This window comes from Salmo trutta, chromosome 7 (genome assembly GCF_901001165.1).
Source record: "Salmo trutta chromosome 7, fSalTru1.1, whole genome shotgun sequence".
Taxonomy (NCBI): domain Eukaryota; kingdom Metazoa; phylum Chordata; class Actinopteri; order Salmoniformes; family Salmonidae; genus Salmo; species Salmo trutta.
Genome location: NC_042963.1, coordinates 13,663,730 through 13,679,117, shown reverse-complemented (window position 1 = coordinate 13,679,117; position 15,388 = coordinate 13,663,730). Strand labels below are relative to the sequence as shown.

The window sequence follows — 15,388 nt, the reverse complement described above, 5'->3', positions numbered from 1 at the left end:
AATTGATGCCAAAGGTGCTTCAACAAAGTACTGAGTAAAGGGTCTGAATACTTATGTAAATGTGATGTTTCTGTTTTTGCTTTGTCATTATGGGGTATTGTGTGTAGATTGATGAGGAAAAAAATATATTTAATCAATTTTAGAATAAGGCTGTAACCTAACAAAATGTTGAAAAGTCAAGGGGTCTGAGTACTTTCCGAAGTCACTGTATTTTTTGACTGTGCAGTGATATTTCACAAAAGCTCTGAACCTTTCTATTCTCATAAATTCTACATATTGTAAATTAAAGATAAACATTTTGCTACAAGTATTATTGATCGATTGACTATGTGAAGGGAAATCTTTACACTATTTGTGTACAGTTTGGCGCCAGCCCTTTCCATTTTCAGTATGACAATGCCCCCAGTGCACAAAGTTAGGTCCATTTCAGAAATGATTTGTTGAGATTGGTGTGGAAGAACTTGACTGGCCTTCACAGAGCCCTAATCTCTACCCCATCAAACACCTTTGGGATGAATTGGAACTGGAACGCTGACTGCGAGCCAGGCCTAATCACCCAACATCAGTGCCCGACTTCACTAAAGCTCTTGTGGCTGAATGGAAGGAAGTCCCCACAGCAATGTTCCAACATCTAGTGGAAAGCCTTCCCAGAAGAGTGGAGGCTGTTATAGCAGCAAAGAGGGGACCAACTCCATATTAAGGCACATGATTTTGGAATGAGATGTTCGACGAGCAGGTGTCCACATACTTTTGGTCATGTAGTGTACACATCGTCACACATGCACACTCATCAACAGGGCATTTAGTCAAAAGAGGGCCACGAAGGGAGACTTAGTGTTGGGATCAGGAAAGATACGAATTGTGTACTTATCTGTTTGTACTGTTTGTTGTGTTCATTTCCATATGAAATGACCCATTAAGTGATTAAAACTCAAAATTCGGTTACCAAATTGGTAACAGAATTTCCAAAATATCGTTAACGGAATTTCTGCAATTGAATTGGCTACAATGGAAAATCATAATAGTCACAAACCACAGTTTGGTCACCTGTACTGTCCTCCCTTCCACTGACATACTATTATATTCAGTTCATAACAGTTCTCTCACTCACTCACTCACTCACTCACTCACTCACTCACTCAGTGAGCGCCGACCAACACTGGATGTCCATGGACATTGAAAAGTAGTTGATATTTGGTCAGTCACCACTGGCCTTGAGAATAAGACCAGCATGATTTGATAAGCAATTGTCTACCACGGAATTCTGCTGAATCTTATTGTTTAGTTTTATAATTCAGCAATATTACTGTGTGTTCAGTTATGTTCTACCTGCAGGAAACAAGCCTGTACACACCTCTGTGTTAGTCTGCTGCCAGGTTTGTAAAACAGTTGGTCTACTGTTTCATTTCCTCCTTTTGGGGAAGCTAAACCATGGGCTGTCTTAGTCCTAGATCAGTATTGGCTCAGACTGGTTAACTATTTCAGCACATGGATGCATCCTGGTCACCTTTATTGGAACGTAGCAACACACTCTTAGAAAACAAGGGACCTAAAAGGGTTATTTGGCTGTCCCCATAGGAGAACAGGTAGAACCATTTTGGGGTTCTACCGGAAACCAAAAAGGGTTCTACCTGGAATCAAAGAGTGTTCTCCTATGGTGACAGCCGAAGGCTTCGTCCAGAAGCTGTGTGCCAAAATGTAGCTACCCTCTGTGTGTTCTATTTATAGCATGTACAGTGCCTTGCAAAAGTATTCATCCCCCTTGGTGTTTTTCCTATTTTGTTGCATTACAACCTGTAATTTAAATAGATTTTTATTTGGATTTCATGTAATGGACATACACAAAATAGTCCAAATTGGTGAAGTAAACGGAAAAAAATTACTTGTTTAAAAATAATTCAGAAAAATGTAAAACGGAAAAGTGGTGCGTTTATATGTATTCACCCCCTTTGCTATGAAGCCCTTAAATAAGATCTGGTGCAACCAATTACCTTCAGAAGTCACATAATTAGTTATATTGCACACAGGTGGAATTTGTTTAAGTGTCACATGATCTGAGTATATATACACCTGTTCTGAAAGGCCCCAGAGTCTGCAACACCACCAAGCAAGTGGTACCATGAGGACCAAGAAGCTCTCCAAACAGGGCAGGGACAAAGTTTTGGAGAAGTACAGATCAGGGTTGGGTTATAAAAAAAGATCAGAAACTGTCAACATCCCACGTAGCACCATTAAATCCATTATTAAAAAATGGAAAGAATATGGCACCACAACAAACCTGCCAAGAGAGGGCATTAATGCCCTCCTTGCCTGGTCCAACACTCATGGACCAGGCAAGGAGGGCATTAATCAGAAAGGCAACAAAGAGACCAAAGATAACCCTGAAGGAGCTGCAAAGCTCCACAGTGGAAATTGGAGTATCTGTCCATAGAACCACTTTAAGCCGTACACTCCACAGAGCTGGGCTTTACGGAAGAGTGGCCAAAAAAAGCCATTGCTTAAAGAAAAAAAATAAGCAAGCACGTTTGGTGTTCGCCAAATGGCATGTGGGAGACTCCCCAAACGTATGGAAGAAGGTACTCTGGTCAGATGAGACAAAAATATAGCTTTTTGGCCATCAAGGAAAATGCTATGTCTGGCGCAAACCCAACACCTCTTATCACCCTGAGAACACCATCCCCACAGTGAAGCATGGTGGTGACAGCATCATGCTGTGGGGATGTTTTTCATCGGCAGGGACTGGGAAACTGGTCAGAATTGAAGGAAGACAAAAAATTACGCTAAATACAGGAAAATTCTTGAGGGAAACGTGTTTCAGTCTTCCAGAGATTTCAGACTGGGACAGAGGTTTACCTTCCAGCAGGACAATGACACTAAGCATACTGCTAAAGCAACACTTGAGTGGTTTAAGGGGAAACATTTAAATGTCTTGGAATGGCCTAGTCAAAGCCCAGACCGCAATCCAATTGAGAATCTGTGGTATGACTTAAAGTTTGCTGTACACCAGCAGAATCCATCCAACTTGATGGAACTGGAGCAGTTTTGCCTTTAAGAATGGGCAAAAATCCCAGTGGCTAGATGTGCCAAGCTAATAAAGACATACCCCAAGAGACTTGCAGCTGTAATTGCTGTAAAAGGTGGCTCTACAAAGTATTGACTTTGAGGGGGTGAATAGTTATGCACGCTCAAGTTTTGAATTTTTTTGTCTTATTTCTTGTTTGTTTCACAATAAAAAATATTTTGCATCTTCAAAGTAGTAGGCATGTTGTGTAAATCAAATGATACAAATCCCCCCAAAATACATTTTAATGTAAGGCAACAAAATAGGAAAAGTGCCAAGGGGGTTGAATACATTTGCAAGCCACTGTATACCATCCTGTATATTCCACCAGCACTCTGCACTATGAGACAACAGTCAATAATTGAGCTGAACCATAAAAGCTCAGCTTGCCAACAATTATTTTACACAGCTCTGACTAGAAGCCCTCTACCTGTCTGCAGTCTGCATGCCTGTGTCATGTTTAGAACTTGCCCCTATAACAGCTCTCCCACAACATGGGTACTGCTTTACAGGCTGTCTCAGGGCTCTGCAGTGGAGACAGCGCATAATGCCTGCACAGTGATACTAAAGCAGGGGTATTAGACCAACTAGACTGCATGTGGGCTCCCGACGTTGATCTCTGTTTTCTGTTCCTAGTACACCTTTCTCTGTTTTCTGTTCCTAGTACACCTTTCTCTGTTTTTTGCTCCTAGTACACCTTTCTCTGTTTTCTGTTCCTAGTACACCTTTCTCTGTTTTCTGTTCCTAGTACACCTTTCTCTGTTTTTTGCTCCTAGTACACCTTTCTCTGTTTTCTGTTCCTAGTACACCTTTCTCTGTTTTCTGTTCCTAGTACACCTTTCTCTGTTTTTTGCTCCTAGTACACCTTTCTCTGTTTTCTGTTCCTAGTACACCTTTCTCTGTTTTTTGCTCCTAGTACACCTTTCTCTGTTTTCTGTTCCTAGTACACCTTTCTCTGTTTTCTGTTCCTAGTACACCTTTCTCTGTTTTCTGTTCCTAGTACACGTTTCTCTGTTTTCTGTTCCTAGTACACGTTTCTCTGTTTTTTGTTCCTAGTACACCTTTCTGAGACTCTTGCAGTGGTAATAGATTGTAGTGGTAGTAGATTGTTGTTTTGGAATGTTTTCCCCTCACGATTTTGGCTATCCCAGTGGCTGATGGGAGAGGTATTTTGTCAGTCCCCCGGGGTTAGACCAGAGCCCTTCCCTCCCCCTCACAACCCTAACACACACACACTTGCACACACGCACGCAGATGACCTTGCTTGTCCTCGGTGCAGTATGTGCAGTGCACTCCTCAGCAGGCTTGGTTGACCTCTGGGACAAAGCACTGCTGTTACCGTAGGAACTGCCTGGCGTCCTTTCTCCCTCTTCACCCTCTCTCTCTCTCTTTCTCTCTCTCTCTCTCTCTCTGTCTCCCTATGTTGATCTGTTTTTCTGTTACTCTCTCTGTCTCTCTTTGCCTCTCACTGCCTCGCTGTCTCTCTTTGTCTCAATCTCTCCTTCCCTCTCTCTCAATGTCTCTATCTGACTCTCTCTCTCTCTCTCATTCTGTTTATCTGACCAGCCCACCCTACCCCCTCACATCTGTCAGCCTAGGTTAAAGTGACACCCTGCCAGTGTTTTGGTAAGAAGCTGAGGGATGGGTCTGTAGAAATGTAACCACTCTCAAATTCATAGACTATGGCTATGGATGGAAGGACTGACCATCCAGGATATCAAAATGAAATATTTTTTACCATGTTTTGAGGCTATACAGTGTTTGTTGACAATGCCATTGTTTATAAACAATGGCGTAAAACGGGCTCATGTGTTGGGTTCTGATGGGGTGTGACAGTGGAACTAAGCTCATGAGGCATTTAGAAGTTATATTCTTGGACTAGGGCATAGTGGAGTAGGGCAGTACTGGAGTGCATAGCTGCTGCTGCTGCTGGTGGGGGTCATGCGGTCATTGAGTGTGTCAGTCATGTCTGTGGAGACTAACCACAAAGGGTGAGCTGTGACCAGAGACCCTGTGTGACAGGTGTCTGTTTACACAATGTCTCTAGTCAGTCAGTCAACCATAGTCAGTCAACCATAGTCAGTCAACCATAGTCAGTCAGCCATAGTCAGTCAGCCATAGTCAGTCAGCCATAGTCAGTCAGCCATAGTCAGTCAGTCAGTCAGTCAGTCAGTCAGTCAGTCAGTCAGTCAGTCAGTCAGTCAGTCAGTCAGTCAGTCAGTCAGTCAGTGGGCAAGTCAACCATTTAATCAGTCAGCCAGCCATCCAGCCAGTCTGTCTGTCAGTCAAACAGTTAGCCAGTCTGTCTGTCAGTCAAACAGTTAGCCAGTCTGTCTGTCAGTCAAACAGTTAGCCAGTCAGTCAGTCAGTCAGTCAGTCAGTCAGTCAGTGGGCAAGTCAACCATTTAATCAGTCAGCCAGCCATCCAGCCAGTCTGTCTGTCAGTCAAACAGTTAGCCAGTCTGTCTGTCAGTCAAACAGTTAGCCAGTCTGTCTGTCAGTCAAACAGTTAGCCAGTCTGTCTGTCAGTCAAACAGTTAGCCAGTCAGTCAGTCAGCCAATCAGTTAGTCAGCCGACCAGTCAGTCAGAACCAGCATTGGTAGTGTCAACTGCTAGGTACCGTTACACCAACTCTGTTCATTGTTTATGATCTACATTGGCACATCAGTCTAACCTAGGTACCGTATTTCTTCACTACCTGGCACTGTGGATGTCATGGGAAGGCCTGTGCTGTGATGACATATTAATGAGAGAATTGAATGTCCTGAAACAAGGTGTCCTCTAAATGAAGACCTCTGGGAGCAGCAGGACTATGTTAGTTAATGAGGCCAGCTCTATTTCTCCTGGGTTAACAAACACTGTTCGTAATGCCCGCTGCAGTGCCTACTTTGACCTGCAGCTATTATATACCCACAGTATGCTTCAATGAAATGCAATGCATTTCAGTGTTGACTTGGATCTACAGCTGTACACTATGATTCAACGAAGTGCTATGTATTTCTCTTATTGGTATATCTGTGACATGGGAATACATTGAGAGGTGTGGGGCTGGAATTCTCTTTGAAGGTGCATGTAACTGTTAGACGCCATTTTGACCAGAGTCCAAAATAGACGTGAGTACTGCATGGAGTCTGTTAAGATTAGACTTAGCCTCAATAGGGTCAAGCCCTGGCAGGCTGCTTACTGCAAGCTGGTTTCAGATGGAGTAGCTCCTCCTCCCCCGTGACTGAGGGTAAATTCTACCAAAAACCATTAGGTCTTTATCACCCCTCCAGCCCCTCCCCTCATCCAGCCCAGCCCAGAGTCATACGTTCTGCCCCCCCTCCCTCTCCCTCTCCCCCATAACAGTGGGTATGAGGGATCCGGTTGCTGTCTCTAAAATTAGGAGTCCATTGAGGGACCAGACCTAACCAGGCTGTGTTGTGTTGTGTCACTAGATATGTGTTGCAGAGCTGAAGGCTCCTCCTACTTGTATGGGCCACGTATGCCCCATACACCATTGTGCCAAATTCATTGTACATCGATTGTGCAAACTGAGTGTGTATAGAGCCTGTAATAGCATGTAGAACAGAGTGTGTTCCATCCTTGTCGTCAGGGATACACTTCATTAGGAACGCTTGTTAGTGTTCAGACCCTCCATTAACTAACCCGCTTTCTCACTCTCCCCTCTTTGTCTCTCCAGTCTGATGAGTAATCCCCCCCCTGGTCCTGTCCTCCATTGTGGACGACATGGCGAGCCACTACCGGCCGCCGTCCCCCCTGGAGGATTCGGTGCTGGGCAGCCCGGTGTGTGGGGACTTCCTTGGGGGCATGGAGGAGCTGCAGGACATCTCCCAGTCCATCGACGGTGACGCCCTCAGCTCCTTGGATGTCCCTGAGTACCAGTCCCAGTCGAGTAACGGCTCCGAAGGATCCACCGTTCTAGGTAAGATATATATATATATATATATATATATATATATACACACTCACCGGACAGTTTATTAGGTACACCCATCCAGTACCGGGTCGGAACCCCCTTTGCCGCCAGAACATCTTGAATTATTCGGGGCATTCTACAAGTTGTCAGAGACGTTCCACAGGGATGTTGGTCCATGCTTCAATACGCGGTTGCTGCAGATTGGACGGCGGTACATTCATGTTGCAAACAGCCCGTTCTAGCTCATCCCAAATATGCTCTATTTTTCCACGCCTCAATTGTCCAGTGTTGGTGATCGTGTGCCCACTGGAGTTGCTTCTTATTGTTTTTAGCTGATAGGAGTGGAACCTGGTGTGGTCGTCTGCTGCAATAGCCCATCTGTGACAAGTATCGATGAGTTGTGCGCTCCGTGATGCCGTTCTGTACTGTACTGCTCTGTACACCACTGTACTGCGCTGTTATTTGTCTGTTTGTGGCCCACCTGTTAGCTGGCACAATTCTTGCCATTCTCCTTCGACCTCTCTCGTCAACGAGCTGTTTTTGCCCACAGGACTCCCGCTGACTGGATGTTTTTTTTGTTGGTAAACCGTAGACATTGTCGTGTATGAAAAGCTCAGGAGGGCGTCCGTTTCCTGAGATACTGGATCCGGCACCAACAATCATACAACGCTCAAAGTCGCTCATTATTCCTCGATGCCTGTCTGCCTGCTTGCTTTATATAGCAAGCCACGGCCACATGACTCACTGTCTGTAGGAGCAATACATTTTTGTGAAGGGGGTGACCTAATAAACTGGCCGATGAGTGTATACTTTATTAGTCCACACAAGATGGACATTTGTTTTCATCCAACCCCCCCCCCCCCCCAAATATACACACAACACACATTAGGTTGGAGCGCCCAATGAGCAGTTTAGGGGGTTCATTTCCTTGCTCAAGGGAACATCGGTGGTTGCCAGCTCACTCCCCGACAGACCCACCCCCCATCAGCACTGGGATTTGATTGGAACTGGCAACCCTCTGGTTGCTGGCCCGTTTCGCTAACCTTGAGGCTACTGCTGGATGCGTATCTACAGCAATAAGAAGTAGTGGTAGTGTGATGTGTTTGGTTTATTGGTTACTACTGTCTCACACATGTTCTGACGTATTCCCCTTTGACTTAGCTTCTCTTATTGAAAAATAGATCATTCAAGTGCCTTATAGTTTCCCTAGTGGGCCTGTCCAATATTTTCTAGTAGTTTCTCACCCAATTGTGTTTCTTGTTAGTTTTCCTTAAAGTAAGAATGAGTAGCCTACGGTGTAGTGATCCTTTCATAAGCCAGCTCTACGTTGTTATCTTTTGACCATATATTCCCTGATCATTCAGGACCCTCTCTTCACATAGCTAATCTGTAATTCACCCTGACTCAGAGGGTTAAGAGAGGACACTCGGCTTGTTTAACCTCTGACCTTACCTCAAGGCAACAGAGCTGCTTTTGGCAGAGGGGTTATCTGTTCTGTGAATGTCTGTCTGACCTACATATTCACACCCTGAGGCCACTCTCCTCTTCCCCACACTTCCACAGAGGAATTCCTAAATCCACACACATTCCTCAACTCACAAGCTGAGTCTTACATGGTACCCTATTCCCTATATAGTGTACTACTTTTGACCTGGGCCCGAGGCTATAGGGAATAGGATGCCATTTTGGACTCAGACACACACTCCCCCACAGCAAATTAGTCAGTGTTAAATTAACACTGACAGTGTCAAATCTAACTATGGGCCCGTGTCTATACGAATCCACATTTTTGAGTGTTAAATTAACACTGTGCTTAGTGCTGACACTGTTACACTTTGTCAGTGTTAGGGAATTAAAACTTTCAGTGTTATGCAATAACACCTCATGTAGTATTTTTTATCATTAAACCAATAGGTCAGTATCTCTTGACAAAGTCGTTGTTGGGTTAAAGACATTACAATAATATTTACAAGTCAATCAATCAAATGTATTTATAAAGTCCATTTTACATCAGCAGTTCTCACAGTGTCTTTATATAAACCAAGCCTAAAACGCGAGAGAGCAAGCAATGTAGAAGCACGGTGGCTAGGAAAAACTCCCTAGAAAGGCTGGTACCTAGGAAGAAACCTAGAGGGGAACCAGGCTTTGAGTGGTGGCTAGTCCTCTTCTGGCTGTGTCGGGTGGAGATTCTAAGAGTACATGGCCATTGAGGCTAGATGGTTCTTCAAGATGTTCATACTGTAGATGACCTGCAGAGTCCAATAATAATCACAGTGATTATAGAGGGTGCAACAGGTCAGCACCTCAGGAGTTGGCTTTTCATAACCAAGCATTCAGAGGTCGAGACAGCAGGTGCGGTAGAGAGAGAGAGACAGAGAGAGGGACAAGGTACCACGACTAGTGAATTCATTCATTTCCAATCCTGTGGACTTCGCCGAGTGAGTTCCCACTGTAAATTTATGACAATACATTACACATATCATAAGGCCTTACGTTGACGGCCAGGTTTTACCCTAATCAGTGGTGTTAGGAACCTCCTGGTTTACAAGTCACCTTATGCTGGCTTGCAAAGTGATGTGCAATTCCTACTGGAATCCAGCCAGAGTTAGGACAGCCAACAGTTCGAATTTTTATTCACCCACATCTTGCATTCAGAATAACAATCAGGGTTCGAAACATTGATAATGGATACTACCTAAACCATTTAAACTAGAACAACCATTTCAGTAACGATTGCAATACATCTAACTAACTGATTGGATTAGTTTAGAAAAAAAATGTTATTTATCTTTGTGTAGCATAAAATCAATCAATGTACATACAAAAACACAGATAGTAAAAACAATCCACCAAAAATCAAGCTGCAGCAGAGCATGCTGGGAAATATGATAATGGTAGATGGGGTTTTGATTTTATTCTCCAGAGTACACAATCAGACTCTCACACTCCGCACTGGTTATTAACACCAACACTGGGGGTTCTTTTACCCCAATGAGTGTTAATTTCACTCTTAGAAAGTTAATTGAACTCCTGAATCAACACTAGAAATGTTATACTGAAAAATCAACACTTGGGAACACTGGTCAATTTGCTGTTCCCTAAATAATATTTTTGTAAACATTGTGTTGTTTTGTGTCTAATAGAAACCACTGGGATGTGTTAACAAATATGTTACTACGTATTAGTTATTATGCAAATAGACTTGAAACAGTGACTGGAACGTAAACACAGAGGCAAAGAGGGGGCTGGCGTATTGGGAAGAGGAGGGAGGAGGGGCTTCATGGAAAATAACAATGATGATATCATGGAAAAGTAATGGAGTGTTGGCGAAGCACTGGTTGTTTATGGTGGTTTAAGGAGTGAAGAAGGAGGGAGAGAGAGAGAGGGGAAGAAGAAGCAGACACTGAGTATCTGGGACTTGATATTCTCTTCCTGGTTACAGTGCAGACTGTAGAGTATTGTGGGTGTGTGTCACGTGCAGTTAGTCCAATATTTATCCCTGATTTGGCTTCTCTCACCCACCTCATGTGGGATGACTTAGTGCTGCTCTATTTTGCACCGTCCCTGGGATGCTGTGTGTTTGGTGTGTTTGTATTCGGGTAACAAGAAAGATACAGTGTGTGTATCATGGGTCAATATTTGACTCATCCCCTGAATTTAGAAGTGTTGCTCATCCACTTTTAGTGGTGTGTATGACTGTCTCTACGTATTTATAGAGATGCAATGGAACACATATTACATGTGCTCTTCCTCTGTGTTTGGCCAAAGCCATGAGACACCAGTGACTTTCCACTGGTACACATATTCTGCCAGCTAGGGCATAGAGGCTTCACAGTCAAAACACTAATAGGAATATCAATGTCTCAAGGTTTATTGGTTCATTGGTTATAAGTGTGTGTGTGTGTGTGTGTGTGTGTGTGTGTGTGTGTGTGTGTGTGTGTGTGTGTGTGTGTGTGTGTGTGTTCGTTCTCCAGATGCTCTGACCCCAGCCTCCAGCCCGTCGTCAGGGGGGTATGGGGCGTCTGCAGGGCTGGAGGAGTTCTCCTCCACCTCTCTCAACCTGGAGTGTCGGGTGTGTGCCGACCGCGCCTCCGGATACCACTACGGAGTTCACGCCTGTGAGGGCTGCAAGGTGAGTGACCAGCCATCACACACACACACACACGTACGCAGAACATGCACATACACACACACACACACACATAAATATATGCCTACATAATCACACACCTGTTCAGAGTGCACTCCAACACATGTTTTACAACAAGGATACTGGTGTGGATGCTCTCTTGGTTAATTATTTCTGGGCCTGTTGAAGAGCAGCCCAAGGCTTATGTGTTTTGTCACTGTCACTGGAGGACAGAGGAGATCTCAATCTGCCACCGGAAGGCCACAAGATCACACTGTAAGATAATGTCGTTTTGGTGTTGTTATGACACACATACCACTAACCACTAAGTAAGCATATCCCAGTCTTTAATTGTGACCCAAAAGGAGGTGGTCTATGTGCTGACCCCATGACCTTTAACATTGTTACTGTATTACTTCTGAGCCTTTGAATGGTAATGGGGGGGGGGAAAAGAATGAATCAACATTTTAAAATGAATATATTTGGTCAATATTTTTTTTCATTATTTTGACCTCCCTATATTATCAAATCCAAATGTCTTTGTCGCGTACACAGATTGAGCAGATGTTAATCTCTGGGACATGTGGGACGCGCACTATTCAACAGCCAGTGAAATAGCAGGGCGGCAAATTCAAAACAACAAAAATCTCATAATTCAAATTTCTCAAACATACAACTATTTTATCCCATTTTAAAGATACACTTCTCGTTAATCCAACCACATTGTCCGATTTCAAAAAGGCTTTATGGTGAAAGCATAACATTAGATTATGTTAGGACAGCACCGAGACAAGAAAAACCACACAGCCATTTTCCAAGCAAGGAGAGGCGTCACAAAAAACAGAAATACAGCTAAAATGAATCACTAACCTTTGATGATCTTCATCAGATGACACTCCCAGGACTCAATGTTACACAATACATGTAGGTTTTGTTCGGTAAAGTTCATATTTATATCCAAAAACCCCATTTTACATTGGCGCGTGATGTTCAGAAAATGTTTTGCCTCCCAAAACTTCCGGTGAATGAGCACATCAATTTACAAAAATACTCATCATAAACGTTGATAAAATTTACAACAGTTATTGAAAGAATTATAGATACACTTCTCCTTAATGCAACCGCTGTGTCAGATTTCAAAATAGCATTACGGCGAAAGCACATTATTCAATATTCTGAGTACAGAGCTCAGCCATCAAAGCAAGCTATACAGTTACCCGCCAAGTTCTGGAGTCAACAAAACTCAGAAATAGTATTATAAATCTCCACTTACCTTTGTTGATCTTCGTCGGAATGCACTTCCAGGACTCCCACAAGAAATGTTCATTTTGTTCGATAAACTCTTTGTTCACGCGTTCAGATCACTATTCCAAAGGCATAATGCGCGAGCGCAAAACCCGAGACAAAGTCCAAAAGTTCCATTACCATTCGTAGAAACATGTCAAACGATGTTTACAATCAATCATTAGGGTCTTTTTATCATAAATATTCGATAATATTCCAACCGGACAATAGCATATTCATTAAAGAGGAAAAAGAAGGAACAGCGCGCCTGCGTGACGGCGCAGTAAACAACTTATTGGCATCAGGCAGTCCACTTGTTGAGTGAGCTCTTATTCTCTCCCCAGTAACAGTAGAAGCATGAAACAAGGTTCTAAAGATTGTTGACATCTAGTGGAAGCCTTAGGAAGTGCAAAATGACCCCACAGACACTGTAGTTTGGATAGGCAATCACTTGAAAAACTACAAACCACTTCCTGGTTGGATTTCTTTCTCAGGTTTTTGCCTGCCATATGAGTTCTGTTATACTCACAGACATCATTCAAACCATTTTGGAAACTTTAGAGTGTTTCCTATCCAAATCTACTAATAATATGCATATCCTACCTTCTAGGCCCGAGTAGCAGGCAGTTTAATTTGGGCACGTTATTCATCTGAATTTCCGAATACTGCCCCCTGTCACCAAGAAGTTAAAGCAGGTGCAGCAAAATGCATGCATTTCTAGCTCCAGCAGTGCAGTAAATGTGCAGTTATGCAGATGAAGGATCTTCATTTGATCACCCTGTTGCTGGAGGACTTTCCTGCAATGACGGAAATGTCTAATTTGTAGTCATGTAGGAGGTTTAAAAAGGCTTCTAAAGTTTGTATTTCCCACTTTAAAAATTCACTTAATTTTCCCTTACGGAAAATGTATCAACCCCAACAAAAATCTCCATGAATTATAATCCACATAATAATTCACATTTCCTTTTGGTGCAGGATTATTTCCCTACTGTAGCAAACTGGCTCAAATTAAGATCCTACGTCTGTAATTGGAAGATGAAGTGTAAACTCTAACATAGCCAACTCCGAACACATGGTTAAACAAAGGTTAGCCATGTGTTGGCAAAAAGTCAAGAAAGCTTACAAGCAGCCAGAGGCAGTTGCCGCGACTGGTACTCACTAGTGCTTTTTCAAAGCCAATGTCAGCTACTGAGTGTAATGAACTCCAATTAGTGTAATTTGGTCAATATTAGGAGTTGAGAAATAAAGATTGCATTATTCCAAATATTTTCGCGGAACCCCCTGCAGTACCTCCGAGACCCCAGGTTGAATACCCATGCCCTAAGGAGAAGAGTCGATTTTCACCCTGCTATGAAAGTCAGGCAAAGATAATGGGTTTTCATCCGCTACATTTTCTACATAGTCTTTCACCCTGAATATATGGGTGATGCCTTCTTAGATCCCTGGCCAGCCCATCTATCCCTGTGCCAGGGCTGTCTGAGTATGGATCTCACATGGCGAAGTTGGCAGTGCTCTCAGTCACTCCATCCCCTCATGTCAACACACTGTTGCACTGAGTTCCACAGTGTATCCTACCCTGCCCTGGCTGGACCTGGCTCAGGGCTGCTGGAGGCTAGAGTGGACATTGCCTGAACTGGTCAAGCATAGCTGTCCCAGATTGGAACTCCAGCTATGTGTGCTACGTGGTCCATGGAGCAGGCCCGGCCAAGGTACGGGGCCATAAACCAGAGGTCGCAGTTGCTCTTACAGTGAACTCTGTGAACCTTTCTCTTGGCCAATCAGATGGGCAGCACGGAGTAGGCCGGTGTATCTCCCAGAGACATGGAGACACACTGAAGGGCATAGCTAGATACACAGACACACAGTACATAGCACACATACAATACACACACACACAGGTATTTGGAACCTATGAGTAAATTCGGATTGATAAAATTGTAAGTTCGGATCCTAGATGATGATAGGTTAAAACAGCATTCCAGCTTTCCCCTCTTTGATGTCACATACCCACGTGTGCCCTGCTCCTCAGCTGTCTGGTCATCTGAGAGGGACAGGAGGGGAGAGGAGGGGACTGACCCCTGGATAGGACGACGTACAAAGACACGAGACAGGCCTGTCATGAGGCCGTTGTGTCTGACAGGCATTCTGCCCTGGCCTCATGTGATCCTCCAGGGGGGGGTGGGTGTGTGTGTGTGCATGCACGTGGCATGTCCTTGCAAGCGTTAGTGCCTGCCATGTGCAGGGACACATTAAGGAGATCTTTCACAAGAATTGGGAAATGAATGTCTTGGAATGGAGGTGGCTAAATATGTTCTTCTTAAGCAATTCCCTGTCCATTTCAATACCCCCCCCCCCCCCCCGCCCCAACCCCAGTCCAAGCCCTTAACCACTCAGCACAGGACATCTACTGCTGGGTTGTGTAATATAAGTGAAATCCCATTTAGATGTGATAAGCATATATGTCCAGACTGATAGTGTCACGCTCCAGTCATTGGGTCCATTCTCTGTATTTCACTTTTTTAACAGTGAAAGTGGCCGTTGGGTGATTTGGAGTTTCCCTAGTGTCATGTTCTAGGCCAGGACACTGCCTTCACTTCGCTGATAGATAGCTGAGCTTGAGAAAGTCTTAGATGACGGAACACGTTTAATAAAGTTAGCAGTTGAGAGATATCAAGATATCTGGTATGAACTGACAATAGTCTTCTTTTGTCAAGTCACTATAGTGTGTGGTTGAGTTCGCCTACTGAGTCGAGGCTGAGTTTCTTTCATGAGTGCAGTCTATTGGGTCTCGACCTGAACATTTATCTCTCTCCTCTTTCTGTGCCTGCAGGGTTTCTTTCGGCGGACCATCCGCCTGAAGCTGGAATATGACAAGTGTGAGCGCCGCTGTAAAATACAAAAGAAGAACCGTAACAAGTGCCAATACTGCCGCTTCCAGAAGTGCCTGTCTGTGGGCATGTCCCACAACGGTGAGGATTTCTTTTCTCTTTGAAA

The 15,388-nt window shown here is 43.9% G+C and overlaps 1 protein-coding gene across 2 annotated transcripts in view; it reads left to right on the top strand.

The window, feature by feature from the left end:
* pparab (peroxisome proliferator-activated receptor alpha b) overlaps positions 1 to 15,388 on the top strand; it is a 68,421-nt gene that overhangs the window by 37,902 nt on the left and 15,131 nt on the right. For both annotated transcript variants that reach the window (XM_029758051.1, XM_029758050.1), the window contains exons 2-4: positions 6,745 to 6,987; positions 10,956 to 11,113; positions 15,225 to 15,363. In XM_029758051.1, coding sequence (XP_029613911.1) covers positions 6,792 to 6,987; positions 10,956 to 11,113; positions 15,225 to 15,363 — 493 coding nt within the window. In that variant the 5' untranslated portion in view covers positions 6,745 to 6,791. The remainder of the gene's footprint in view (positions 1 to 6,744; positions 6,988 to 10,955; positions 11,114 to 15,224; positions 15,364 to 15,388) is intronic.